Consider the following 27329-nt stretch of genomic DNA (forward strand, 5'->3'; position numbering starts at 1 on the left):
TTTGACCACACAAGACACTGAGATTAGCCAGGGGAACATTCTTCCTATAATAGGCATAAGATCCATCTGTTTGTGTTTGAGGCAAGGTGCAACCTGGTGCCAGGTGTGGGGCAGGTACGTGGTCCTTGTTTACAAAATGAAGGTGTAAATGAGCAACTACTATGCAAGACCCTTCTCCCCCAGTACCCCCCCCCTGCCCCTGGAATTAAAGACAGCCTTGAAAAATGGTTCCTTTTCCAAGAAGCATAATAGAACCACTCTTTTTCAAGTGTGTTGGGCCAACAGGTAACCAAATGACAGGAGCTGCAGATGCACGGGAGCAAAGCTTTTGTGACTTTGCAGGGCCTGCTCTGTCTCTGTCAGGGGAAGGTTGAAAACAATGGGAATGTGCCACCTTTGTCACTGAGGCGAGGTGATGAATCAAGTGTCAGGGGAATCATCTGGACCCATGGTAGATAAAGCACTTCCCTCATCATGGCATCCTGAGACATCTGCCATCCTCCTTTTCCTCCCCAGGCTTACCACCATACATGGTGTAAGGGGGTATTTCTGAGGTTAAAAGTTGCCCTTGGAGAAGGGCAAACCATCCTCCAACACTGCATTTAGGAAAGCATGTTGCTCGGTGTGGCAGGCCAGCTTTTTCCCAGCCCCTCCCTTGCCCCATGCTCTACTCTTGTAGGTACAGTAAGTTCCTTCAGGACCAGGGGGATCTGTTCTAGGACCCCTGGAGACATCAGACTCTGAGGATGTTAAAGTCTCGTATATAAAATTGCATATACTATGCAATTGCACACACCCTCCCAAGAACTTTCAGCCATCTCTAGATTGTTTATAATACCTAGTGCAATGTAAATGCTATGTAAAGTTATGATGTTGTATTGTTCAGGGAATTATGACAAGAAAAAGTCTATACATGTTCAGAACAGGTGCAGTTGTTTTCTGAATATTTTCAATCTGCTGTCTATGCATCCACCAGCGTGGATCCTTGGGCACAAAGGGCTGCCTCTGTTTAGCTCCAGCACCTGCTTGGGGCCCAGATGACCCTGCTAACCCCCTTAGTTATCCTCAGTCATCCTTAGTTATCTCACCTCTCCCACTGTAGCTGTCATGTCATTACTTGATTGTGATTGGCATTGCTTCCTGCAAATGACTGTTTCTGCCTGGCACATGTGGTATTTGTAGATACACTAATAAACTGGGAATGTTAAAAAAAGCATATATTTGGAAAAAGATTCTGTTCAAAGGAATGCAGTAGAAAGATCGTACAGACTCCATGTATCACACAACATTCAGAAACATGGAGTTTTACAAGAAAAGTGCCATTCATCTACTTTCAAAGATTGAAGTGCCTGCTGCATAGAGAGAATGTGGCATACTATTGCAGAAAGGAGATTAATTCTGAGTGCTTCTTTCAGATCGTTAGGCTGCTGTTGGAACGCGGCTGTGATGTGAACCTGAGTGACAAGCAGGGCCGGACTCCCCTCATGGTGGCTGCCTGTGAAGGGCACTTAAGCACCGTGGAATTCCTCCTTTCAAAAGGTAGCTGGCATGTTGCCCTGCGTAGATTTCCTTTGCAGGGACAGAGTTTCAGTAGACCCACTCAGTACTTTTCTGCTTCCAGTTTTCAGTCTTTTAGTTATGGAAATGGAGCTGTTTTTGTTCTGGGAATCTTCTCTCACACACAAGCAGAAAGAAGAGGTGGCACGGGCTGCTCAGCTTCAGTGCTGACCCTTCGGCCATCAGCTTTAAAATTCAGTGCTCAAGTGACATGCTGCTCTGCCCAGCGCACTGTGTGACTGGGCACTCTGCACTGGGAGACCCTTTGCTTCTGGCCTTTGCCATGTAAGGTCCCCTTTATGTGACTGGACTTTCCTTTCAGGTGCCACCCTTTCTTCTCTGGACAAAGAGGGTCTGTCCGCATTGAGCTGGGCTTGTCTGAAAGGCCACAGGGCAGTGGTCCAGTATCTGGTCGAAGAAGGAGCTGAGATAGACCAGACAGACAAGAACGGCCGTACTCCCCTGGACCTGGCCGCTTTCTATGGCGATGCCGAAACTGTGAGTACCCACGGGACTTTGCTCCCCTCCACCTGTAGGCCATTGTGGGCCACTGTGGGAAAGAGGACCCAGAACCAAAGATGTTTCTGACATATGCCTGGGTGTGGCCTGGGTGTGGTGGGTGAAATTTCAATTTTTCCTCATTCTGTGATGTGCAGTCCATTCCAGGACTTAGTAAATAATGTAAAGCATTTTAAAAGCTTAAAATGACCTACTTATAACCTTGAGTTACTATAGACATGCATGTGAGTATGTATACCCATATGCATATGTAGTTTCATTTCCTCATAGTGATCTGTGTAAATAGAATCCCTGCATTGATCCTTCAGGAAACACGTGTGAGATCATGTAGTAAGTACCTGTCTTCATATGCCTGGCCTGTTTCATTCAGTGTCACATTCTCTAGGTTTATCTATGTTGTTGCAAATGACAGGATTTCCTATTTGAGAGCAAATAATATTCCATTTTGTGCATTTACTGGTTGGTGTTTTTAAAGTAATGTGGTATTAATTGCCTAAAAATATAAAAAGGTTTTGGGCACTATTTCTATCTCTTTGCCAAATGCCTAAATCTAGTGGGGGCATAAAGGGGGGGGAAACCTCAATAAAATAAGAACCTCGAGATGTCTTTCAGGGAAGAAGCTTTGTTATCGTCAGGCTCCACATTGCAGGCCTCTGAAGTGCCAGAGAGTCCTCAGTGACTCTGGCCTGAGGACTCGGTGCATCTGCTGGGAGCGGGAGACCTTGTGCTGTGCAGAGGCACTGAGGTCGAGCTGGAGAGGCAGCTTGGGGCAGAGCACTTCCCTGGCATGCATGAGGCCCTGGCTTCCATCCCTGCACACACACACTACACACATGCACAGCGTTAGAGTTCAGTGATACATTACAAACTGTACTTCCTGACTGTCAAAAACAAATATTTAGTTAAATATAATTTTTAATAAGTTTTGTTTTGTTTTGTTTTTAGTTGTAGATGTAAACTACAGCTCAGTGGAGAAGTCCCACTGCTAGTTAACTGCAGGCAGAGGCAACCGTCTCCTTTCTCTGACCAGCAAGTGGGGTCAGACAGGCAGTCACACACTATGCACATTTGTGTCTCTTCTGCCCATCCTCCCCGTTGTTGCAGGTAGCAAAGCCACTTCAGCAGAGAAGGCTTTAACTGTGAGCGTCAGCTCCTGTTTTTGATTGTTCATGTTAACTTCATTTCCATCCTGGGATCCCTAATGGCCAGAGGCATCTGAAATAGGAGAAAAACTAAGATTGTCAGCCCCTAAAATTCAATAGTTTATCAACATCTGGGAGGTGGGCGAGTGGCCCAGTTCCTACCAGGCACTGTTTCTCAGGGTTCTGCTCTCCCCCACTGCAGGTGCTGTATCTTGTTGAGAAGGGAGCCGTGATTGAGCATGTGGACCACAGCGGAATGCGTCCCTTGGACAGAGCCATTGGTTGTCGAAACACCTCTGTTGTGGTTACACTACTCAGAAAAGGAGCCAAGTTAGGTTAGTGAACTGTGCCTCTGTTCAGCTTCAGACTTCAGAGTCCCTTAGGGAGCATGAAGCTCCTGCTCCCAGGATGAGAAAGAGAGCACTTCCTGTCTCTCATCCTCACTCCCCTTCTCTCTCTCCTCTGTGTTATTTCATCAGTCATCTAACATGGTTTAAGCAGCTTATGATAATCTTATGTGTGTGGGTAGAAAACAGAAGCTAAAGCTGAGGCCAGTGTGGAGTCATAGGTATTTGGGACACAGTGGAGCCACATCAGGGAGGAGTTACACTGGGCTCTAACTCTGGGGCTGGTGGAGCATCAGTAGGAGCGGAAGCTTACAGGGTGATGCTGGGGAGCGGCCAAGGCTGAGGTCCTCTGTTCTATAGCAGCCAGCGTGGTCAGCCCGGCTGGGGAGGTGGTGACCCCAGTGTGGTTTCTCTGAAGGAGAACTGGAGGGACTTCTTGGAAGCATGATGGGTGCACTACTTGAACTATGTATGGAGGGGCTGAGCAGGGAGAGCCCTGTCCCTAAAGCTGGCTTCGACATCATACCACTCAGCCTGCGGAGGAAAGAGCAACTAAAGCATCCCTATCTTGTTTTAATGCTTAAGAACTTTGCCAAGAGCAATTCTGGGCCAAGGACTGTGATGAAAGCACCGTTTGCAAATATTAAGTGGTTAATGGTACCAGGGACTCGCCTAAGCAGGGTCCCCATTTTAACTGGATTCTCCCCACAGCCCTATAGGTGCCTAGGACTTTGCTTTCCTGCAATGCCTCAGTGCTTGGAGTGGGTTGGAGAGGAGGCAGTGGCTGTGATGTAGGCCAGTGGATGGGGACAGGCCGGAGGGCTCAAACTAAGACACCTCAGAGTGGACTGTACAGAGCAGGCTGCATGGGACTCAGAGCACAAGCCTGCCCACTGCTGGCATGATGGGTGCGTGGGGAGATTACTCTGAGGTCTGGATCAGTTGCCGCCACCTCTCAAAAGGAAGGGGTGGGTCTTAACTGCTCTGATGCCTTAGTGTCTCATTGAGTTTTTCAACAGGACAGATTGGTGCTGGCACCATTCTCCACCTGTGTGCCTAGTTCAGCATAAAATAGATTAGAGCTCCAGCTCACCTCACAGTTGCTTGCTCTCTTTCCTCCTCCATACTGCCTTCTGGAAGCCCAAGACACAACAGTGGTCCCTGCAGTAAGGCTCCTGCTGTTTGTGTGCAGCTGTGAGGACGACAGGAGAACTGAACTGCTTTTCTCTGGAACTTCTGAAGCACTCCTGAAAGCATGTTTGTTTTGCAGGAAATGCTGCCTGGGCGATGGCCACTTCCAAACCTGATATCTTGATTATACTTTTACAGAAATTAATGGAGGAAGGAAACATGATGTACAAAGTAAGTGGTAGCACCCTTTCTCTGCTGCAGTAACTGCCTCCAAGCAACCTTTTAGATGGGTATTTATGGCCAGAGGTGTGCTTCTGCACACAGCATATGTAACTTAGTGGTAATGGAAGTTCTAAGAGATGCTAACCTGGCCTCATGCCCAGGATTTGTTTAATCTCTCAACAACAGAATCTTAACTAGAAAGCACTTCTCTTTTGTGTCTGAGAAACATCACTTCAGAACTAATTCTTGAGGCTGAAGCTGTGGAGAGTCACCTCTATCTCATCTGGCACAGCGACAGGAGGTTCCTTAGCCTTCATGTTCTCCCCACATTTAGAGCACAGCACTGGGCACAGTATGTGACCCATGGAAAAGAATACCTCGGAAGTATTTCCAGAAGAAAATAATCTTTCAGTCTCCCAAGCCTTTCCTATCATTTTATCCATTTACTTACTTTTTGCTTATGGTAGTACTAGAGATGGAACCCTTTATATTTTAGTTTGAGACAGGGTCTTACTAAATTGCCCAGGCTGACCTCAAACTTGTAATGCTTCTGCCTCTGTCTCTTGAGCTGCCACCATGCCCAGTTTTTCATAAAGATTTTTTTTTTTTTGGTAAAATGTAAATAACCAGATAGCCCATATTTTAGGTTTTGCAAACCACAGTGGTACAAAGAAGCTACGGATATACGCAAGTGAAGGAATGTGGCCATGGCCCAGTAAGAGTTCGTTTGTGAAGACAGGTGGCAGGCCAGATTTGGACAGCACACTCTAGTTTGCCAACCCTAGGTCTAGATAGACATGGAGGGCATTTACATAGATTTCTATTCTTTCTGGACTGTAATTAGAATTAAAAGATTACGAGGGAGAAAAAAATAGATTGTTACCATCTTAATCCTTTTTACTATCAGGCAGCTGTATTTGCTATGTTGTACGTTTTTTCCCTTTTTTTTTTTTTAATAATAACAAATAAATAGGCATATAGCATGACCCAGCAGGGCTCCTGGCTTGGAATCAGTTTGAAATTGAGTTCAGAGTGTGCATTGTTGTGGCTTTGAAGTGGTTTTAATATGGATTTTGGTAGGCAATTATGTCAGAAACATCAAGCCATTTTCCACAGGCTGCGTGCCTGCTGTGCGATGGGGCTGACTGAGCAAATGGATTTCTTTAGCCTTGAAAATGATGTGGTGCTGCTCTGATTTTTAAAGCCCATGCTTTAGTTCTTCCTTAAAGAGAAATTATTATTCTGCAACAAGCTCTGGGTTTATCCACAAGTCTCCACTTGCCTTGGAAACCACATCATTTTTTCTTCTGATTTTCATTACACTTGGCCTTAAAAATATCTTTAGATGAGAGATCGTTCTTGAAATAACTTTTAATCATACATAATAACTAAGAAGGTAGTTGACTTCATTAAGATGGAAGGATATCAACTTGGCCATTTACAATCCTCCTCTTGTAAAGCCATCTTCCCCCTCGGTGTGTGACCGCATGTCATGGAGGCCAGTGTGGATATGGAGCTCGAGCATGTTCGGGCTGTTTAGTGTCCTAGCTTCTGCCCTGGCACCTATTCACCTTTCCATGTGCTGGGAGGGTTTTACATGGAGGTCTCTAGGGGATGAGAGTTTATTCTAAAAAAGGAAAAATTTCTGTGATTTTTTTTTTTTTTTTGAATCCTAGAAAGGGAAGATGAAGGAGGCAGCCCAGCGGTACCAGTATGCCTTAAGAAAGTTTCCTCGAGAAGGATTTGGGGAGGACATGAGACCTTTCAATGAACTAAGAGTTTCCCTTTATCTCAATTTGTCTCGATGCCGAAGAAAAACAAACGTAAGCCGAGGCCGTTATTCTAACCCAGACCTTTGGTGGTAGAACTCACATGGCAAAGGCCAGCCCTGCCACAGACCAAATCCCAGGTCTGGATCTGCTCTCTGACTGGTATCCTTCCTTATAGGAACCTGTCCTGTAGGAAGCAGCACTGTCTGCTCTCTGATGACCACCTGTAGTCACAGTCACTGCCCGCCTCCCCACATGGCAGGGAATACACTGGGCTTAGTTTCCTCTGCTCCCTTGAGAGAAGCAAATGCAAACTGCTCCTCTCCCCGCTTCCCAGCAGGGACACTGCCAACACTGCCACCAGTTGCCCACCCCCAGATTCAGAAAAAAGGTCCCAACACAAAAGTCTATAAAGTCTGCCTGTCTAAGGTTCCTTAGGTTTGCACAGGGAGCTTGCCAGTGACTAATTTGTAACTAATTGTGGTTCACTCATGGTTAATTTGTAACTAGCAGAGGTTTCAGTACTTTTTTTTTTTTAACTTCACCACCCCCGCCCCCATCAGACCTGCCTGTTCCCACATTGTCACCTTCCTACTGAAGCAGACACACCTCTACCAGTGCTGATCTGCACCCCTGGCTCAACTGCTGATCTCCCTCCAGAGCCATCAGTTGCTGGATTCCTGAGCATAGAAATGGCCTGTGATTGTCTAACCAACTCTCAAACAAGACAAACGGGAAAACTAATCTTGTCCTTCATCCTCTTCTAATTATCTCCCAAAACTCTGCCACCCTTTAGCTGAGGTCCTATGAAAGAGTTGCCTGTAATTGTTTCAGTACTGCGTCTGACTTGTGTATTTAAATATTGACACCAGGACTTTGGCATGGCAGAAGAATTTGCTTCCAAGGCTCTGGAATTGAAACCCAAGTCCTATGAAGCCTTTTATGCTAGAGCAAGAGCGAAGAGAAATAGCAGGTACTGTCTGGGGTCACCTGTCCAACTACAGGAGCCTCCCCCCCCCTTTGGAATTAAAATTACTAGTTGAATTTGAGGAAGTTTTGCTTCATTATGGTTACTCAGATGCCTCTTGTCCTTTTGAATACTAAATTAGCATCTTCCAGGAGGCAAGGTAGTGGGTGTTATTGGTGATGGCTAAACTCCTGTTGGCTCCCAAAATCTCAGTAACTATTCCAACTCATTTGAGACTCACTGCAACATTGAGCACTGGAGTGAGTCCATGTTTTAGGGAGGTGGCCATCCAGGGGCAGGGAGGGGAGGGAAGTGTAGTGCATGCCTTCTGAGAGGTGGACATAGTGAGGGGCCAATGGAGGTACTATGGCGTCCACTGAGTTGCACCTACATAAGCCACACAGATCTGGGTTAGCTGAGTAACTGTGTGCTAAATAGGACCTGGTGCATGCTAAGTGCTCAGACTTCATGCAGCTACCTTTTTCTTCCTGTGAGCACAGCTAGTTTCTGAACAGTTATAAATAGACCATGTTCATACACGGCCTATGACCATATCTTATGTCTTCATATAAAGGCAGTTCGTGGCAGCTCTGGCTGACTTGCAGGAGGCTGTGAAACTCTGTCCCACCAATCAGGAAATCAAGAGGCTCCTGGCCCGTGTAGAAGATGAGTGCAAGCAACTCCAGAGGAACCAGCAGCAGAAACAGCAGAGCTCCCCTCCAGCTGCACCGGGTGCCTCCGATAACGAAGATAATGAGGAGGACACCCCAACCCCTGGGTTAAAGGACCACTTTCACTTCGATGAGGCTGAAGAGGAGGAAACTTCTCCACAGGAAGAATCCATTTCCCCGACTCCCAGGTGCCAGCAGCCATCCTCGTCTGCCCCTTCCCCATATATCCGAAACCTTCAAGAAGGGTTACAGTCCAAAGGCAGGCCAGTATCGCCACAGAGCAGGGCAGGAGTCAGCAAGTCCCTAAGGGAGACTGTGGCTCAGCCGGGGTTGGTTATGCAGCCCACCAAACAGGCACAGATAGTGAAAACAAACCAACACCTGGGTTCTGGCCAGTCTGGCATCAGAAACAGTAGCACAAAAATACAGGTCTCTTGTCAGAATCCTCCTCCAAGCCCCATGTCAGGCAGGATCCCTGCAGCTCCTGCTGGGAGCAGAAACCAGCATGTAGAGGGAGCAGGTACCTTTACTGTTGGAACTGGTTCTAGCCACTTTGGGGATCGGCTGGGCCCCAGCCAGAATGTCCAGCTGCAGCGCAGTGAGAGTGGTGCTGCATATGCTCTGCCAAGCAAGGCAAAAACTGCCGAGAGGCTCCTGTGCCATGCCTCTGTGGCTGTGGATGTAGCCCCTCCAAGCCAGGGCGGACCAGTGGGCTGCGGCGATACACGACACCCAGCTTCCCTCACCAGCTCAGGCTCCTCTGGTTCTCCATCTAGCAGTATAAAGATGTCAAGTTCAACCAGTAGTTTGACTTCAAGCAGTAGTTTTTCAGATGGCTTCAAGGTCCAAGGACCAGATGCTCGAATTAAAGACAAGGTTGTGAGCCAGGTGCAGAGCAGCGCCACCGAGCATAGGCCCCCCCGAAGTACTCCATTCATGGGGATCATGGACAAGACGGCAAGGTTCCAACAGCAGAGCAACCCTTCAAACCGCACCTGGCACTGCCAGGTGGCAGAGGGGCTACTGACGGGCACATCCCCCGCTGCAGCTGGCCTGCAGTGCTCTAACTCTGAGAAGCCCTCTCTCAAACAAGGAGGATATACCAGCCAAGCCAAAACCTGTTCTGCCTCCACCCTGAGTGGCAGTGTCCACAATGGGGCCCAGGTGAAGGAGCTAGAAGAAAACAAGTGCCAAATTCCAGTCCATCGCCAAGACACCAGGGTAACTAAGAGCGTTTCTCATCTTTACCAGGAAAGTATCTCCAAGCCACCACCTCATGTCAGTAATGAAGCCCACAGGAGCCACCTCACTACAGCGAAACCAAAGCGATCATTCATAGAGTCAAATGTGTGAGCCTAAAGAGACTCATTTGTAGAATTTGGAAAAGTGTGTTGGCTCCTGGTGGTAAATAATTAAATGGTTTTTCATCATAAAAATCACTTTTTAGCCATGTTTTTTTTTCTTTTTTTTCCCATCTAGGGTGGATCAGATGCAATTGATATATTAAAAATATAGAATAAAACTTTAATAAGTCACTAGAAGTCACCATAATAATGCTAAATAGAACTAAAAACTACAGTTAGCTTTACCCATCAAGTTAAAAATTTAAGACAGTAAAGAAGATGTCAACTTTTCTTAGGAAAATTATTTGATTTTTATCACTTTCCTCCTAGCCTTTGCTATGTGATAAAATCATGGTACTTAACAATGGCTTTTTTTTTTAACAAAAGGTTTAACTCATGATATAATATCCTAATGACATATTCTAGAAAAGATGGGATTTTCAAGTTACAGTTCCATTGAGTCAAATTCCAATTTTATTTTTACATATATATACAATTAAAACCTGAGTGATTTCTAGCTGAATATGTATGACTATAAATATAGCTTATATTTTCTTTTTTTGTTCTTTAAGCAAAACATGAAAGCATCCAAGTATTGTTCCCTTTATAAAAGAAGTTCTTTTAAGAGGATTAAACACTTATTCCCACGTTACGGTTCTTAATCAAAATACTTTTATAGCACCTTTTTTGAAACAATATTCATGCTTCAAGGTGTTCTAATATGTGGAAACAGTCTAAGCTCTCTGGAACCTTGATTGGTTGTCCTAAATTGGATTTGAGCTGAAATACTAAGAGCAGCATTCTTAGTAGCTAATAGATTCCGTCTCAACTGGTTTCAAACTGCTCTTATCAGTGCTAATGTTCCTAAAACAAGCCTTCCAACATCCCTTAAGGACAGTATTTAAGTTGGTTATTTAACATAATGGTTGTTGCTTTTGTTATACAATCATTACTTCATAGTCACATGTTGTATATATTAAATATCCCAGCCTTATTTGAACTTGTAAATATAACTATTTCAAAGTAGTTAATCTAAAACCAGAAGCAAACAATAAAACCCCAGTCATGTATTTGCATGTTCTTTGTAAGTTTCATCCACGCTGGTTATTGCACTGAATGATGTATTATTATGGCATGTTAACAGTATATCAGTAACGGCACTTTATCTCATTTATATAAGAACACCTTCGAGGTGCTACTTAAGTCCAAACTGATGTATTATGCATTTGTAAAGACAAGGTACAAGAATTAACCTTGGTTCAAAGGTATTTTTATATGAAATTGTGTGCTATTGGAGGATGTTAAGATACTAGGTTAAGAGAGGTGGAAGTATATTTGTTTTATATGTTGGGATGTGAAATTTATTTTCTAGAATTGGGGAAAAGGAAGTTCTATATTTGCAGAATGTTTTAAAAATGAATAGTTATGAAGTTCCTGTGAACATCTTTAGGGTTTTGTATGAATAGGAACTTCCTGATGTCATTCTTCAACATTTGTTCCTGCGTGTGTGTACAGTGTCCTTTGTATAAACAGCTTTATCATTTTTATAGGCTTTCCATGAGTTCTTCTATAACTACTATAGCTTATTTATTGTTTATTATTTTCTTTAATATTTGTGAAAGTCCTACTCTTTTGTTATGTAGTTTTGTTTCTGCACAACTACTGTACTTTTCCATAAGGAATAAAGGCCATTACTAGACTTGGGTTGGCATTCATTGACTCACTGGATAAATAGAGCACAACAGCTTCTGCCTTGTTTTAACCTCTGCATTTCACTCTTTGCTTTGGGGTAATACTTTTCTATACAAATACTACCAAATACATATTAAATTTCATTTTATAATTTTAGAATAAGGGTAGCAGCTTCTAGAAATTCCAAAATATTCAAGGGTCAGAGTTGGTGTTTTTGTCTGCTTTTCCTCATACTTTCTATTTCAATCTGTATTAGTTGTCTGTTTTTGTTGGCGACAGGAGAGCTTTAATATTTTAACTCTTGGGCACTTTGGCAATACACTGAGCATCGTTATGACAGTTTGTTCTTTAACACATTTGTGGTATCTTTGTTCAGTGTTTGTATTTGTCTTTATAACCACATATTTCTGTTTCAAAGGAGTGAATCAGAGTGAATGGTAAGCTGTTTTATCATAAAATTCTAAGTTGGAATCTTCAGCCTAATATTATTTTAGGTTATTGTCTGGTAACTAGTATTGCTAGAAACCTAAGTATATTCAGTCTTTCAAAGCTATAGAAAGTTTAAAAACAAAACCCGGGTTGCAGTTGTAGCTCAGTGGTAGAGTTCTTGCCTAGCATGTGTGAGGCATTGGGTTTAATCCTATCCACTACATAAAAAAATAAAGGTATTGTGTCCATCTTCCATTTAAAAATATATATTTAAAAAAAAACTGGATAATACATAATTCTTGTCCTTGGGTGCTTGGGCATGCTTGTCTTTTCCTGTAAAGCAGCCAGTGTGTTAGTAAAATTAGTAACACATTAAATTATGATTTTGATTTAGTCTTAGTAAAAGAGGACACTGGGTCAGTTAACCCAAGAAGTGAAATTTCATTAGGAAGATGTGGGTCAGAGGGCACAAGCGCTGGTTCTACATAATCCTGAACCAGCATTGGGGCCTAGAAAGTCCATTGAGTGAACACCAGTCAGGATGGTGGTGGTGGTGTATTAAATACCCCAGAGTACTATGTAAAAATGCCATTGTATAATTACCCTGCAAGAACTTCTAAAAAGTCTGAATTTTAAAAGGAGGCTAGTTAGCCCCTTTGTATATTATGCAAAGTCAAATTGACTTACTCATGGTAATTTATTTTATCTAACTTGTATCTGGGTTTGAATAAAAATCCTTAGTATCCTACAAATTGAGTCCAACAAAATTGCTTATTAAATGTCTGAAGTGATTTTCTCAATTATAAGCAATTTATAATTATTTTGTTATAAATCAAGTTATCAAACAAATGGCTATTAACTAGGATATAAACATCTGTTATATAGCATTCTGATCTTTAATTGTAAAGTGATATGACCCATACCTAACCAGAATAAATTTAAAGCACTCCAATTTAAAGTCAAAGTTTTATTTTTTTCATTAGTACAAAAAGATGTATAATTAAGTCCATGAATTTTAAAGAATGAAAATTGAAGATTTTTATAACTAAATTTATTTTTCCTTCTGTTTTGCTTTTAATAATGCTTGCTTAGTATTTAACTCAAATGAGATCACTGAAAATATAAATAATACAACATAACAATTTATTTATTTTTGCAGTATTGGGGATCAAACCCAGGGCTTTGCACATGCTAGGAGTGCTCTGCCACTGAGGTACATTCCCAGACCCTTTTAAAATTTTTTGAACAAGATCTCGCTAAACTGCTGTGACTGGCTTCAAACTTTGATTCCTCTTGCCTCAGTCCCCTGAGTCGCTGGGATTTCAGGCAAGAACCAACGTCAGCTAATAGTTTTATTTTTGATGTGTCTCCAGCCATCGATTGATGGCCATTTTCAGAGTCCTATTTGGTGTAAGAACCACTGAAGGAAGAACCAGATTTGTCATTGGACTTGTACGCTTCTTTTTGCTGATCCAATTTTCCATTGCTTCCTTTTCATATGAATAGCCATCTTGAAAAACAAAAAAGTATACAAATTATTTGAAATGTAGGAAAGTAGATAAGGTTTCTAAAATGAACTGAGTATGAAAACTCATTGCCAAGGCCTCATTGGGTTTTAAATGTTATTCCTGTCATGCTTGGACTGCTATACCAACGTAATCCCTGCCACAACTGAAATTCTAGTGTTTTACATGCATTAATATTGGATTATGTTCTGTCACACCCAGTCACCTAGAACAGTATCATTATAAACTCATAGTACTTTATATGGTTCCTTTTGAACACTGCAACTGAGACCAGGATCCTGTCAAAAATTCAGACATACTGGGAAAAAAAAAAGAAATGGAAAGAGCTAAGTAGAGTAGTAGTAAAGAAAAATTTGGCTAAAAATGAGAAGGAGAAGATTCTTAGGAATAACTCAGCTAAACTTTCTTCCATACTGAAAAGTCAGAGGAACATCTACAGGTACAGAACTCGACCAACTCAGAACTTGACAGTAAAGAGATTTAAAATTCCCCCCACCAAAAAAAAAAAAAATCCACTTTTTAATACTGCCTTCTTGCAAACTTATTTGCCTTTACATGTGTCAAAATTGGAGTTTTTGTCTTCATTACTTTCATTTTTATATTTGTAGTTCTTTTTCTGAGGCTGACACTCTGGCTCCCATCTATTTGCTTTGAAATAATGGCAGTATATTACTATTTTTAAGTGTGAAATTTAAGATTTCTTTGATTCTATCATCAGGTAAGTCCCCAGTCTAACTGAAGTACTGTGCTTGAAAATTGTTTAGATGTTTTAGAAGTAAAAACTATTAAACATTCAGGAGTCTTCTCTCTCCTGTCCAGTCCTATTCCTCCCTTCACATAGGTAACTGTGTATATCAGTTATTGTATAAGCAAATGCAAATGCATACATTCTGCATAAAAGTTAGCATACACTCATTTGCACCATGGTATGTTCTTTTAAAAATGTTCTCTCCACCCCACCGTAGTCTCCTGTACATCTGGATGGTTTCTGGTTTTTTCTTTTTATAATAGTGTTGCAGTGAACAGTCTTGAGCATGTCACTTGTATTTTTGATAATGCATTTGGGGGCAATTCCAAGAAGTTGGAGTATATTTATGTAATTTTACTAGACAGTGTCAATTTCCTTCCTAGTAGCAATGTTTATGAGAATGTCTGATGCTACAGCATCAACAGAACGTGATGTCTTAACTCATAGTGTTATCAATCTTTAGGGGAGCAATGGAAGAATGGTAGGAATTTTTCTGCATGTTTGAGCAACTGGTTTTCTTTTTCCTATGAACTACAAACATTTTTGCCTATTATTCTTATAATTGTCCTTAGGAGAAAAAAATTCTATTCAGGAGAGTTTTCCCCATTCCATCAAGGAACGTACCTACATTTTTCTTCTGGGACTGGAAAAATTTTGTTTATTTAGATTTCTGACCTATCTGGAATTAATTTATATGTGCAGTAGGAGAAATACAATTTTACCTTTTCCCACACAACTATTTAATTGTCAGAATACTGCGGATTTAAAAATACTATCACTCACTAAATTTCCATATTCTTGTTTCCTTTGCTGTGAAGAAGCTTGTTAATTTGATACCATCCCATTTATTGAATCTTGATTTTACTTCTTACACTTAGGAGTCTTATTGAGGAAGTTGGTCTCTAAGCTGACTTGATGGAGATTTGGGCCTACATATTCTTCTAGTATGGCCAGAGTCTCTGGTCTAATGCCTAGGTCCTTGATCCACTTTGTTTTCTGCAAGGTGAGAGGGGTTTGATTTCATTCTGCTACATATGGATTTCCAGTTTTCCCAGCACCAATAGTTGAAGAAGCTATCTTTTCTCCAATGTGTGTTTATGCTGCCTTTGTCTGGTATGAGATAACTGTTATTTATGTGAGTTTGTATCTGTGTCTTTTATTCTGTTCCATCAGTCTTCATGTCTCTTTGTGCCAATATCATGCTGTCTTTGTTACTATAGCTCTGTAGTAGTCTAGTATTGATCCCTCCTGCTTCACTTTTCTCGATAAGGATTGCTTTGGCTATAGAGGCCTTTCACCTCTTTTGTTAGATTGATTCCCAAGTATTTTATTTTCTTTAAGGCTATTTTGAATGTAATAGTTTTTCTAATTTCTCTTTGAACTGATTCTTCATCAGTATTTAGGAATGCAATTTATTTATGGGCATTAATTTTATATCCTGCTACTTTGATGAATTTATAAATTCTAGAAGTTTTCTGGTGGAACTTTTTGTCTCTTCTAAATATAGAATCATATCAGCAATAAATAGGGTCAGTTTGAGCTCTTTTCCTATTTATATCCCCTTAATTCTTTCTTTTGCCTAATTGCTCTAGCTAGAGTTTCAAAAACTATGTTGAATAGAAGTAGTGGAAGAGGGCATCCTTGTCTTGTTCCAGTTTTTAGAGGGAATTTTTATCCCATTTAGAATGATGTTGCCTTGGGTTTAACATATAGCTTTTATAATGTTGACGTATGTTTCTACTATCCTAGTTTTTAGAACATGAATGAAAGCTGTATTTTGTCAAATGCATTTTCTGCATCTATTAAGATAATCATGTGATTCTGGTCTTTAAGTCCATTGATTTTGTGATGAATTATATATAGATTTCCATAGGTTGAACCATTCTTGCATCCCTGGGATGAGCCCCACTTGATTATGGTGCACTAACTTTTTAATATGTTTTTGTATGCAATTTGCCAGTATTTTAATAATCCTTGATGTGTCTTTATCTGATTTTGGTATCATATCTAGATTTTATCCTAGTTTTTGTTACTATAAATTGTCTTATGTTTTACCTATACTTTACAGAGATTATCTGTAGTTTTCTTCTTTGTATATTGTATCTAGGTTTTGTTCTAGTTTTAGTTACTATAAATTGTCTTGTTTTACCTTTTAACTGCTTTTTTTTACAGAGAAAGGTTACTGATACTCCTTTTTTGTTTGCTTGTTTTTACTTGCTACTTTTCTAAATTCGTATTGTTTGTAGTTGTTTCTTTATTCTTTTTTGAGAAAGTAAACAGATGCTAGATTTTATCAAATGTGCTTTTGGAATTTACAGAAACAATCCTAAGTGCTGCTTAGCCCTGTTAAGGTACTGCCCCAAGATGCTGAGGATTCTACATGCAGGAACAAGAATACCACAAACTCTACACCTGCTTTCTCTGCTGGCTCCTTCTCAGATCCTGCAGTGATATATCTAGAGGGAAACTAGAAAACAGGGCAAGGTTTAGGAATATCCTTCTTGTTCCTGCCCCTGGATTTTCATTTGCTGGGAGAAGCTGGTTACAGTCTCTCCAAATATTTTATCCTGCCCCCTTATAGACAGTAGCACCAGTTGGGCAACTCCTCCACTCCTTAGAAGTCCAAGAACCACAACTTCTCTTTTGTCCTTCAGCCCCAGATATGGTACAGTACGTGCCAAGTGCAGATACTGACAACTGTGATTGCCTTTCGCTCTTTATACTTCACATACCATAAGAGTCATCTTTTTAAGTATAAAATTCTTTGATTCTTGGTACATTTCCAAGTTGTACAATCATTACCAACCATTATTTAATTCAGAACACCAATGGAAAAAAAAAACTGCAGCCACTAATCTATCTCTATGGGATTTGCCTGTTTCAAACATTTCATATAAATTAAATTACACAATATGTTGCATATATTTATGTAAAGCATCATGTTTTAGTACTTGTTTCTTTTTTATGGCTAATAATATTCCATTGTATAGCTATACTACATTGTATCCATTCATCTATTGATATTTGGGCTGTTTCTACTTCAGGGCTATCCATGTGAACATGAACATACACTTAGGAGTAGATTGTTGGTAACTTTTTGGGAAACCGCCAAACTTAATTCCAATTTCTGTATATCCTTTTTTCTTTTGGGTGTTGCTGGGGATTAAGCCCAGGGCCTTGTGCGTGCACTCTACCAACTTAGCTATATCCCCAGCCCAAATTTCTGTATATACTTGCCAACACTTTTTTCCAGTTTTATTTTAGCCATCTTAGCAGGTGTGACATGTTTCAGTGTGAATTTATATAACTTGATATTGTGCATCATTTTACATGCATTTTGGCCATTTTTGGAAAGGTTTACACAAATTATTTGCCATCAAGTTTAAAAAAACTTTGAGTAGGAAAATTTTATTAATTAAAAAGATGAGTATTTTGACCCACAGTGTCATATATTACCATCACACTCACCTACTACTGATAGTGATACTAAAATGGATATCATTTTTATGTGAAATACTGTGAGTTCAGTAATAGCTAATTCATTTGCACTGAGCTAGACTTTAAAGTGAGGGGACCCTTTAAAGAATCCCCTGTGTTTAAAAAGAAGGTATACTTTCTATTTTGAAGGTCCAGAATTTGATATATCACTATTTCAGACTGAAGTATAATCAAGGTTTTTATTGTGCTTTCTCCTCCCATTGCCTATAGTTCCTCCTTTATGAAGGTCGTTGTTGTGTTTGGGATTACACAGATAGTAATGATTATGCTAAGAGTCATGGTCTTTGGTACCGTAAATGGGGTACCTTTCCAGGTGACAAGTATGCAGCCCCCTTCATTACTACTTGCTACAACTGTCTCATTTTTAGGCTGGGTTACATAGAGGGATTATGTGTTATTAGCTAATCTCAGACTCTTCCTTTATGAATCAGAAAAATTCTTTCATAATGGGAGCCGAATTAATAAATTTGATATTTTAGGAAGTTTTATATTTTAGATGTATTGGTTACCTTTATGCTAACATCATTTGAAAAGAAGGAACTAAGAATATTAAATTAGCTAATCTCCATTGTTTTAGTGTATTTTGTCACCTTTCATTGAATTTTCTTAAATGAATACTTTTTCTCTGCCAGTTTCTTACTCTACGCAATTCAGTTATCCCAAAGCAGTAAAGAAAAGGATTGTCAAGAGCTGTGACACATACCATATCCCCCCACACTAGCATTTTTATGAATAAAAAAGCAAACTCAAAATATTCTAACACAAACCAATCGCATCTGACAATCTGTATTAATGACACGATTGTTTTTTAAAATCCATGTAAAAAGTTTACTGTAACTAAGTTGAGGAAAAAAACTTTAAAAAAGAAAATATGATAAACACTACATTCAGTATTGCTTATTTTCATTACATTTTCAAAATGACCTAAATAATTTTATTTCCATCCAGACAAGTTCTAAGAAGTAAATTTAAGAAGCTCCTGGATTATTTTAATGGACACATTCTTCAATGCACTCAGATGAATAAGTTGTGGCAAAATACCCACAGTCATGATACCTATTGTGAGATTTCAGACAAGTTCTAAGAAGTAAATTTAAGAAGCTCCTGGATTATTTTAATGGACACATTCTTCAATGCACTCAGATGAATAAGTTGTGGCAAAATACCCACAGTCATGATACCTATTGTGAGATTTATCCATTTCCTATACTTGTGTTTCTAATAAGAAAGCAGACTGAGTGAACCTAAAAACTTCTAGCTATATTATACCTAGAAATGGTGAATAAAAGTAGCATCTTTTTGAATGAATAGCTTACTTAGCATTGAAAGACTTAAGTGAAAAATATTAGCTCAGTGGTCTGAATTCTACTCTCTTGTCCATGAGGGGAAAAAATACTCAAACACATTGCTGCCCACTTTCCTGTCCAAGAAAATGGACCAAGCACACCCCTTCTCCAGAGTTAAATGTCCTCTTCCCCCACTGGAACTCCACAGGTGATACTTAATTAGAATCTCAAAAGCCTCAAAAAAAGACAGCCTTAGAAAAAAAAATAGTGTATCAGACCATTGCAGGGTACAATATTTATTCATTATGTATAACTTTGTAATGCAGGTATTACAATTATCCTTGTTTTAGAGATGAAGAAACTGTAGCCTGAATAACTTTTCAAGGTCACACTGGTATGAAATGACAGCTGGCATTCAAACCCAAGCAATGTAGCTCCAGGGTCTATGGATTCTACATGCTAAATGGAATTTCCAGAGAAGATAAATAACTGAAATCTCAATGGGCAGGTTAGACAACTTACAGTATATTAGTAGGAAAGTCTGAAAAAAATGTATGAGAATGGCTGAAATTGGAAGATACACACACTCAAGATGCACAGTGTGTCCTGAGCAAAAGAAATCCACACCAAAGACATTCTTTGAAGCAAAACATAGGAATTAAACTGACAGAACACCTGAACTAAGAGAAGAGAGTGTTTCTCCAGACACAGTGAAAACAATGTAGAACAAGAAAAATGGTCAGACAAGGTTAGTAGGTTTTAATATCATGAATTGTTACTTTGTGAATTAAGTTAAACAGAACAGACCTGGCAGGAATAGAAAAAGAATAAAAGGAATGCCTGACTAGTGCAAAGTTACTTTCACCCCTCATTTAACTTCCTATAATCCTAGTCAAAACATCAGATATTTTCTACTGTAACAAAGAAATTCTAAGAAGGACTAAATGGGCAAAAATGACCAAGTTTTTTAAAATTAAAAGATAAATTTACACAAGTCCACCTGAAGGCACTATATGATCAATAATATTTTCTTATAGAATAACATGTTGGCAAAGAGTTATCAAAACATCACAGATACCTTCAAAATATGTACAGTTTTTATATTAATCAGTTAAAATAACGAAATAGTCAGAAGGACACACCAAAACTAAATAAGTGCTTAGAGTACAGAAAGCCTCCATTTTTTTAAATGTTTAGTGCTTGACTATTTTTTAAAAGAATGAAACACAAATATCTTAGAAATTCGTCCAAGGCAATTGGTTCAAAAGATGTAAATACTGGTGGGATGGGCTCAAAATGGAAAATTAGAAAATTCTCCATGCCAATATCAATTAGCCCAAATCTATCAATAATCACAAAGACACTGGTCCAATTCCACTATTTAAAAAACATGATTGAATTTTAACATGTTATATGCTGACATCAATGTTGCTAAAAATGATTTTGCAATCAAAGAGGACAGACATTTTTATAAAATGTCTAAAATTATATCCTTAACAAGGAATGAATAAACAAGGAAAATATCAAGCTCCTCATAAAAATCCTTTCATATTCTTTGATCCCATGCAGATGTTTCCCCCAAAAAAACAGCCTCAAAACTCAAAAATTTGTAACTTTAATACAAAGTAATATATTTTTTTAAAGATAGGAAACTTGGAAAAATTTTTAGAGTGGACATTTACCATTTGGTCAGTGCCACACCCCCTTTTCTGAGAGAGGCCCTTCCCAATACTATCTTCCTCTCAACTCTCTACAGCTAAGAAGGCAGTATTCCACCTCATTCCTGTAACAGATGACCACTGAGCCAGGGTTCTGGCTCAAATTGGGCCAATGAGTTCTTGTGGGGTTTGTGTCAGACCAATCACTCTCAAGTGGGCAAAAACATAAAATGTAAATAAACTTTGGGACCAGTTTGTAGTCATGTTTTTCCATTATGTGGGAAAGGCACATAAGTGATTATTCAGAAGGCTCTGCACAGATAAGGAAATTCTGAATACACTATGATTCACATTTAATAAGTCAATTGCTATATCATTGAAAGCCAACTCAAGTTGAGTTTCAATTACAAACAAGAATCCTTATATACCAACTCAAAAATATATAGCCACTACTATACTCATAGTAAATTTCAGTTTGAAATTTTAAAAAGCTAACACTACAATGTTTATTATATGCAGTTGTTTTACATACTTAACATATTAACTCATTCAAGAATTTCATGAGGTAAGTACTAATATCCCCATTTTGTACATGAGGAAAATGAGGACCAGAGAGATTGAATAGTCCTCCACAGATAACACAGATAAGTAATGAAGCAGACTCAGGTAGTCTGGCTCTTCAGTGTATGTACCCGCCTTCCATAAGTGTTTTTCTTATTAAAGAATAAAAACTAAAAGCTGAATTTGAACTAAATTCTTGTGAATAAGAAGTCACATAGAAAATTACAAATCAAAAAAGATGATCAAACTCAGTCTTACACAAAGAAATGGAAAGTGAAGTTGCTCTTCATGTGTCATTGAGAAAGAAAAAAACATCACTGATATCCAATCAGGCAAGGAAGGGGAAGGTATAGAACTCATTGCCTCTCTAGTATAAGGAATACAGTTTCTAATATACTAATTGCACTGGGGCATACATCCTATGGAAATACCCTAAGTAATAGTGACAACAGAAACTGGGATGTCAGTACTATGGAGCTACAACAAGATTTGTAAACACACACACACCAATTAGTAGAAGAGTTAAACAAAATGTAGCAAAACCTCAGAGGTATTGTAAGTACAAATTACATAGATTAAGTCAAAATGCATAAATGTGTAATAAAATTTGAGGTCAAATAAAACACCCTACAATGGAATATGAATTCACTAATTACAACTACGAAAAATATGTGTATATGGACAATGATTAATAATGTGGAATGTTACAGCTTCATCTTTAAATTCTTTTTCTCTATATATGTTTAAATTTATGACAAACCCTAAGTGTTCTCAGTAGTCTAACTTAAAAATGATATCTTTATGTTCTGGCAACTATATATACATTTTACAAGTTTAAGTCTGAAAAATCCTTTTCTCAATTCTGAACCTGTCCAATTTTATTATAAAATGTTCAATTGTTTACCTCAGCCCTAATGAGTTTTTCCAAAGGAAAAAAACTAGTGAGAAAACAGGAATGTTGAAAATTCTCCACATTTAAGCAAACTTCTGTCTACATTATTTGTTTAGCACATAAGCGTGCCCTGCCGACTTGGTAGGTATCACACATACCTGATGCGATGACAGGATCTTTCATAAGTTCTCTAGTTATTGGACATATAAATTCATCAGGAATTCCAGAAGAAAGGGATTTCACCTTGGTCCGGAGCTCTTCAATTTTCCTCAGCACTTTACTACGCAACCCTAGAGATTCTGAAAAGAAAGTATTCCATTAGGGCTGAATTTTTTTAAAAAAAAATATTTTTTCTAATTGTAAAAGGACACAATAGTTTTATTTTACTTATTTTTATGTGGTGCTGGAGATCGAACTCAGTGCCTCACACATTCGAGGCAAGCACTCTGCCACTGAGCCACAGCCCTAGCCCAAGGGCTGGAAATTTTTATGCCACTCCTTAGCAAAAAGATTTTTACCTACTACAACCAGAAATATTCCAACATACTGTTTTACCATATGAAAATGTCTGTTAAAAATTCCTTTATGAATCACTGTAATACAGAATACTACCTGTTGGTTAAGCTATGTCAGCAGCTGGTAGTTTATTTTGAACCACCTTAGATTGTGAAAATTCAAGAATTTCAGGTGCCAGAAATTAACACACAACAAAACCAGAAAAGGTTCATTTTATTGGTTTATTTATATGACATGGGCTATGGATCTAGTTCTTATGAAAGATCCTGTCATCGCATTAAACATGCAAGGTCCTGGGTTCAATCTCCAGCACCATAAAACAACGATTAAAAATCTATATAACAAAAAATTACTAATAACTTTGAAAGTTCAGATGAATAATTTAAAAAATCCATGTTATAATAATACAAGAAACAATGAAATTAGATATATTTGCTCATTCTTATATGAAACACAATGAAAAGTCTCAGCTGCTTGTCCAAAACAGCAGTATGCACAAATTTCATTTTTAATTTTAAAAAATCATCTCAATTTTTACTTTTAGAAGTCTAGTATAATTGATTTTAGGAAGTTTAGTGTTATTGGTTGTTTATATTTTTAGAACTGGTTGACAGTTCTACTTTAGTTTGAGGTATTTAGGGTAGGATGGATAGAAGAAAAGAATTGTATTTCAGAATGCTTCATAGTTCCCATAAAAAGCCAAACCAGCACTATTTCTGTTGAGAGATAATTCCCCAGGGTGCTTATGCACATCTTAGGATACTTCTTATCTTATATAAGCTTTTCAAGGAAGTTTGCAAATGTCCTTGGAGGTCAGATACACTCTCTTTCCCAGGAAGAAAGCAAGTTTGTTTCATAACCAGTATGAAGATGATGTTTTCCTATTGGCCTACTCTGCTGACAGTCCCCTTATAAGACTGGGGATTTCATAAGCTCAGGGTTCCTCAGCTATGACACAAACACAAATGGCTCCCATGAGGCATAGGCGGAAAAGGAATTAATCAGAACATGAAGCCCATGCCTTCAGTGCCATGAGTAATAAATGTTTAAATTTATTGGAGCTAGCTGCCCATATTCATGTTAATGTAGCAAATTAGCCTGCTGCTTAGTGACTACCTTCCTAGGACTTTTTTAATATGTAAATTGCTGAAACCAAATTAAGGATCTCTAAAGCATTTTTTTAAAGTAACAGAAATCAATAATTTCTTTACATGTTGAATGATTTTGCAAAAATATTGACTCAGATAGTTAGAGATCACTATCCAGATTGAATAGAAAGCTACTCAAAAGTGCCTATAAAGAGAAGGGTGCCTCTAAAGTCAAGTACACTGTTATCTGATCACCACAGACTTAAATGTAACAAGTCAGAATAACTCACGAGAGTGCACTGAGTTCACCTCTTCCCAAGATCGGTCCATCCACAGTGCCACATTTTCTGAAGATTAATGAACTGTGTATTTTTATTTTCATCAAATAAATTGGAGGATTGAATACGAACTATAATGATAGGTCATGCACTTCAAAAGTTAAGTAACGAGGGAAATGAGAATAGAAGCCATTTAAATAGATGGGTAAGACCAACAGATTGAAGGCCTGACTGAACAAGATGTACTGAGGTGCACCTATTAGAGGTGAGATAGTAGAAAACCTCTTGTGACTAGGATCTGCTTCCTGATAATTTGCCAAGTAAAACTCTACCTCCACAGGGCTTGATTAACTCTCATGAGTGTTTCTAGAACATGTTTGTAAAATTACACAGTAAGATCTCATTTAAAGGGATAATTATATAGTTTACAACAAGAAAAGGATATAACAGCATTTAATATTCTGAAAAAAGTATTTTCCCATCAAAAATATTATACATGCAAATTAATATATAGAATGTGTATATATTTATAACACAGAATATAAGAGGCCCTAATTCAAAATTCCCCAAAATTGGGTCTTATCCTTGGATAAGTTTAGCATCATTTAAAAATCGAAGCTAGGCATGGTGACACACTCTTATAATACCAGTGAGTGGGGAGGTTAAGGCAAGAAGATCACAAGTTCAAGGCCAGCCTCTGGAACTTCGTGAGACTCTGTCTCAAAAATAAAAAATAAAAAGGACTGGGGATATAGCTCTGTGGCAAAACACCCCTGGGTTTAATCCCCAGTACCACACACATACACACAGGAGTGAGATCACCTTGCTCTCGGAGGAACATTTACCAGACCATTTCCAAAGAGTTTAACCACAAATATCTCCTTTTGTGGTTGGGTTTTGGGAAGAAGTACCATAAACTTAACTGCTCAGAAAGCAAGGACCCTTACTAGCTGATGGCCAGTAAACTCTTGGTATAAGAAATAGCAGTATCTGCCTATTATCTACTATACTCCTGAAACACTAGCTGGTTTTTTGTAAAGCAAAATGGGCCACCAAATCCACCCTCCCTTCCTTCCCAGACAAAACAAAGGCAACTGGGTTGAGAATGGGAGGTGGGAAACGACAGTTTAGAGCAGATATTTGTGTACATAAATGGTCAAGAGTTCTTTCTACTTGTGCCCTTCACTCTTCCCAATTCTGTCCTTTAAGGAACATTACCAAAGCAGCATAACCAGCATTAGCTAGAGGCTGGAGAACAGAACAGCATGGGAGCCTGATAACTACCATGCACAAACAAGCTGGTCTCCACTGCCCCATGGAAAACAACAGAACCCAATACTAGTAACCTGAAAAGAAAATTTAAAAATTGTTTTTTATTTATTTTTGACAAATAAAAAATTATAAAATGATTAGAATGATCAACAGAAAATAAGATATAAAAGCTAACTTAGGAAAGAAATACACAACTATAAGTAGGTTTTTGGTTAGAATTTGGTGAAAGCGGTAGAAGCAGTATCATTTCAAATTTCTCTGAATCCCCACATAAAAACAGAGTAACTACACAACAAACTTATATTCCATGGACAACATTTTCAACAAAACAAGGTAGCAAGGTATCCTCTTGAATCCTACAATAAAAATAGGTAAGGACAAACCACCAATATCCAGAAAAACAGTGTGGTCCACACCTGTATGGAAAGATGCAACAGGACAACTGATCAGTTTGAGAAAAGGAGATACCAAAAATGTCCAAGTACTCAATGGAAAGTGGAATGTACCAACTTAAAAGCAGCAGTTGAAATGAAAAGTTATGCTCATTCCAATAGCAAATCAGTGCACAATAACTAGGAGCTGAAGGGACTATTTCGCTTTATGTATAAATAGGAAAAATATTTAATGACATGCAGAATGACAATGTCAATAACATTCACAGTTTTAAACAAGTGAAAAATCGACATAATGAAGCATTACTAGGAACTGAAACATGAAACTTTCAAAATCTGAGGATGTGAAGACAGTTGATATGTAAAATTTGAAAAGGAATTTGTATTATAATTTTCCAATTCTGTGTTAGTTTTCCATTACTGTGACGAAATACCTGAGGTAATAACAACTTAAAAGGAGGAAAGGTTTATTTTGGATTGGTTTCAGTCCATGATCACTTGGCCCCATTGCCTTTAGGCCTGTAGAAAGGTAGAACATCACAGCAAGAGGACATGGCAAAAGAAGCTGCTCGTCTCATGACACCCAGGAAACGAGAAAGAGGGAGAGAAAAAGGGGTTGGGTACAATATCCACTTCAAGGACACACCTTTAGTGATCTAACATCTTCCCACTTGGTCCCACCTATTAAAGACTCCACCATCTCCCAGTGACACCACAGGCTGGTGACCAGACTTTTTTACATATAGACCCTTGGGGGACACTTTTCCAAATCACAGAAAATTAGGAAAAAAAAAAACACCTATGTGCTTTTATGATTTCTTGGAAAGAAAAAATCAAAACAAAGAGCAAACCTTTGAAAACATCTCATTTCCAATTAGAAATGTATGAAATGTATGATTCTTGATTATTTGAATATAAGCATGACACATATTCCTTGGCATTTGTCAATCTAAATTTCCATCATTATATCACTTACAACAATTCCAAATTCTTTTTTTAAAAATATTTTTAGTTGTAGATGGATACAATATTGTTAATTATTTATTTTTATATGGAGTTGAAGATCAAACCCAGGGCCTCACCTGTGCTAGATGAGCGATCTACTGCTGAGCCACAACCCCAGCCCAATAATTCCAAATTCTAAGACATGTTATTACAGTAGTGTTTATAAATTCATGGATTCACAAATGTCTTAAAAAGATATCCCTCTCAACATTAAGGATCTTTTGAACCTGTAATCTGTCAGGAAATTCCTTATGCAAATTTAGTACTAGATATAAGAATTTATTTCCTTAATTAATATTATGTGTCTACTATGTTTCATTAGGAATCCTTAAAAAATGGCTATTAACCTTGTTAAAGCACCAGATTCAAATATTCATATGCAGTTAAGTCTCTTTATTGTATATTTACAAAAAGTCCATGGATAGAAGATTTGATAGACTGTTTAATTCCATAATTTTTAAAATGTCAAACAATGGATATACTACTTTGATCAATATACTTTACTGCTCAATCAACTTCCTCCATCTGTTGAATGTTAAGCAAATTCAGAATTAATTTATACTGACATTAGAACTGTTTGAAAAATTATACCATAAGGTAAAAGCAAGCAAAATAGTTATGCATTCATCAGTTTGCCTTTTACATTTATTTTCAGACCCAATTTTAATTCTCTATTAGTCCAATTTGCTGTTTTGAGAAAGGATCTGTTTTTCTTAAAACTCAAGACTAAAAGGATTCACTGTATCTTAAAATAGCACTTGAGAAGATTAAGGGTAGCTTCTTGAGCCTTTAGAATGAAGATACTTCAGGATTATGTGAA

At 38.5% G+C, this 27329-nt stretch overlaps 2 protein-coding genes across 16 annotated transcripts in view; one reads left to right on the forward strand and one right to left on the reverse strand.

Moving 5' to 3' along the window:
• The window catches only part of Tanc1 (tetratricopeptide repeat, ankyrin repeat and coiled-coil containing 1), a 223565-nt gene extending 212198 nt beyond the window's left edge, over positions 1 to 11367 (forward strand). For all 13 annotated transcript variants that reach the window (XM_040294346.2, XM_040294339.2, XM_040294344.2 and 10 more), the window contains 7 exons: positions 1416 to 1539; positions 1880 to 2055; positions 3421 to 3553; positions 4836 to 4927; positions 6595 to 6741; positions 7560 to 7660; positions 8229 to 11367. In XM_040294346.2, coding sequence (XP_040150280.2) covers positions 1416 to 1539; positions 1880 to 2055; positions 3421 to 3553; positions 4836 to 4927; positions 6595 to 6741; positions 7560 to 7660; positions 8229 to 9678 — 2223 coding nt within the window. In that variant the 3' untranslated portion in view covers positions 9679 to 11367. The remainder of the gene's footprint in view (positions 1 to 1415; positions 1540 to 1879; positions 2056 to 3420; positions 3554 to 4835; positions 4928 to 6594; positions 6742 to 7559; positions 7661 to 8228) is intronic.
• A 1548-nt stretch (positions 11368 to 12915) lies between these two features.
• The window catches only part of Wdsub1 (WD repeat, sterile alpha motif and U-box domain containing 1), a 40071-nt gene continuing 25657 nt past the window's right edge, over positions 12916 to 27329 (reverse strand). For all 3 annotated transcript variants that reach the window (XM_021731568.3, XM_021731605.3, XM_005315771.5), the window contains 2 exons: positions 22117 to 22257; positions 12916 to 13299 (listed from right to left, as the gene is read on the reverse strand). In XM_021731568.3, coding sequence (XP_021587243.2) covers positions 13142 to 13299; positions 22117 to 22257 — 299 coding nt within the window. In that variant the 3' untranslated portion in view covers positions 12916 to 13141. The remainder of the gene's footprint in view (positions 13300 to 22116; positions 22258 to 27329) is intronic.

This window comes from Ictidomys tridecemlineatus, chromosome 7 (genome assembly GCF_052094955.1).
Source record: "Ictidomys tridecemlineatus isolate mIctTri1 chromosome 7, mIctTri1.hap1, whole genome shotgun sequence".
NCBI lineage: Eukaryota > Metazoa > Chordata > Mammalia > Rodentia > Sciuridae > Ictidomys > Ictidomys tridecemlineatus.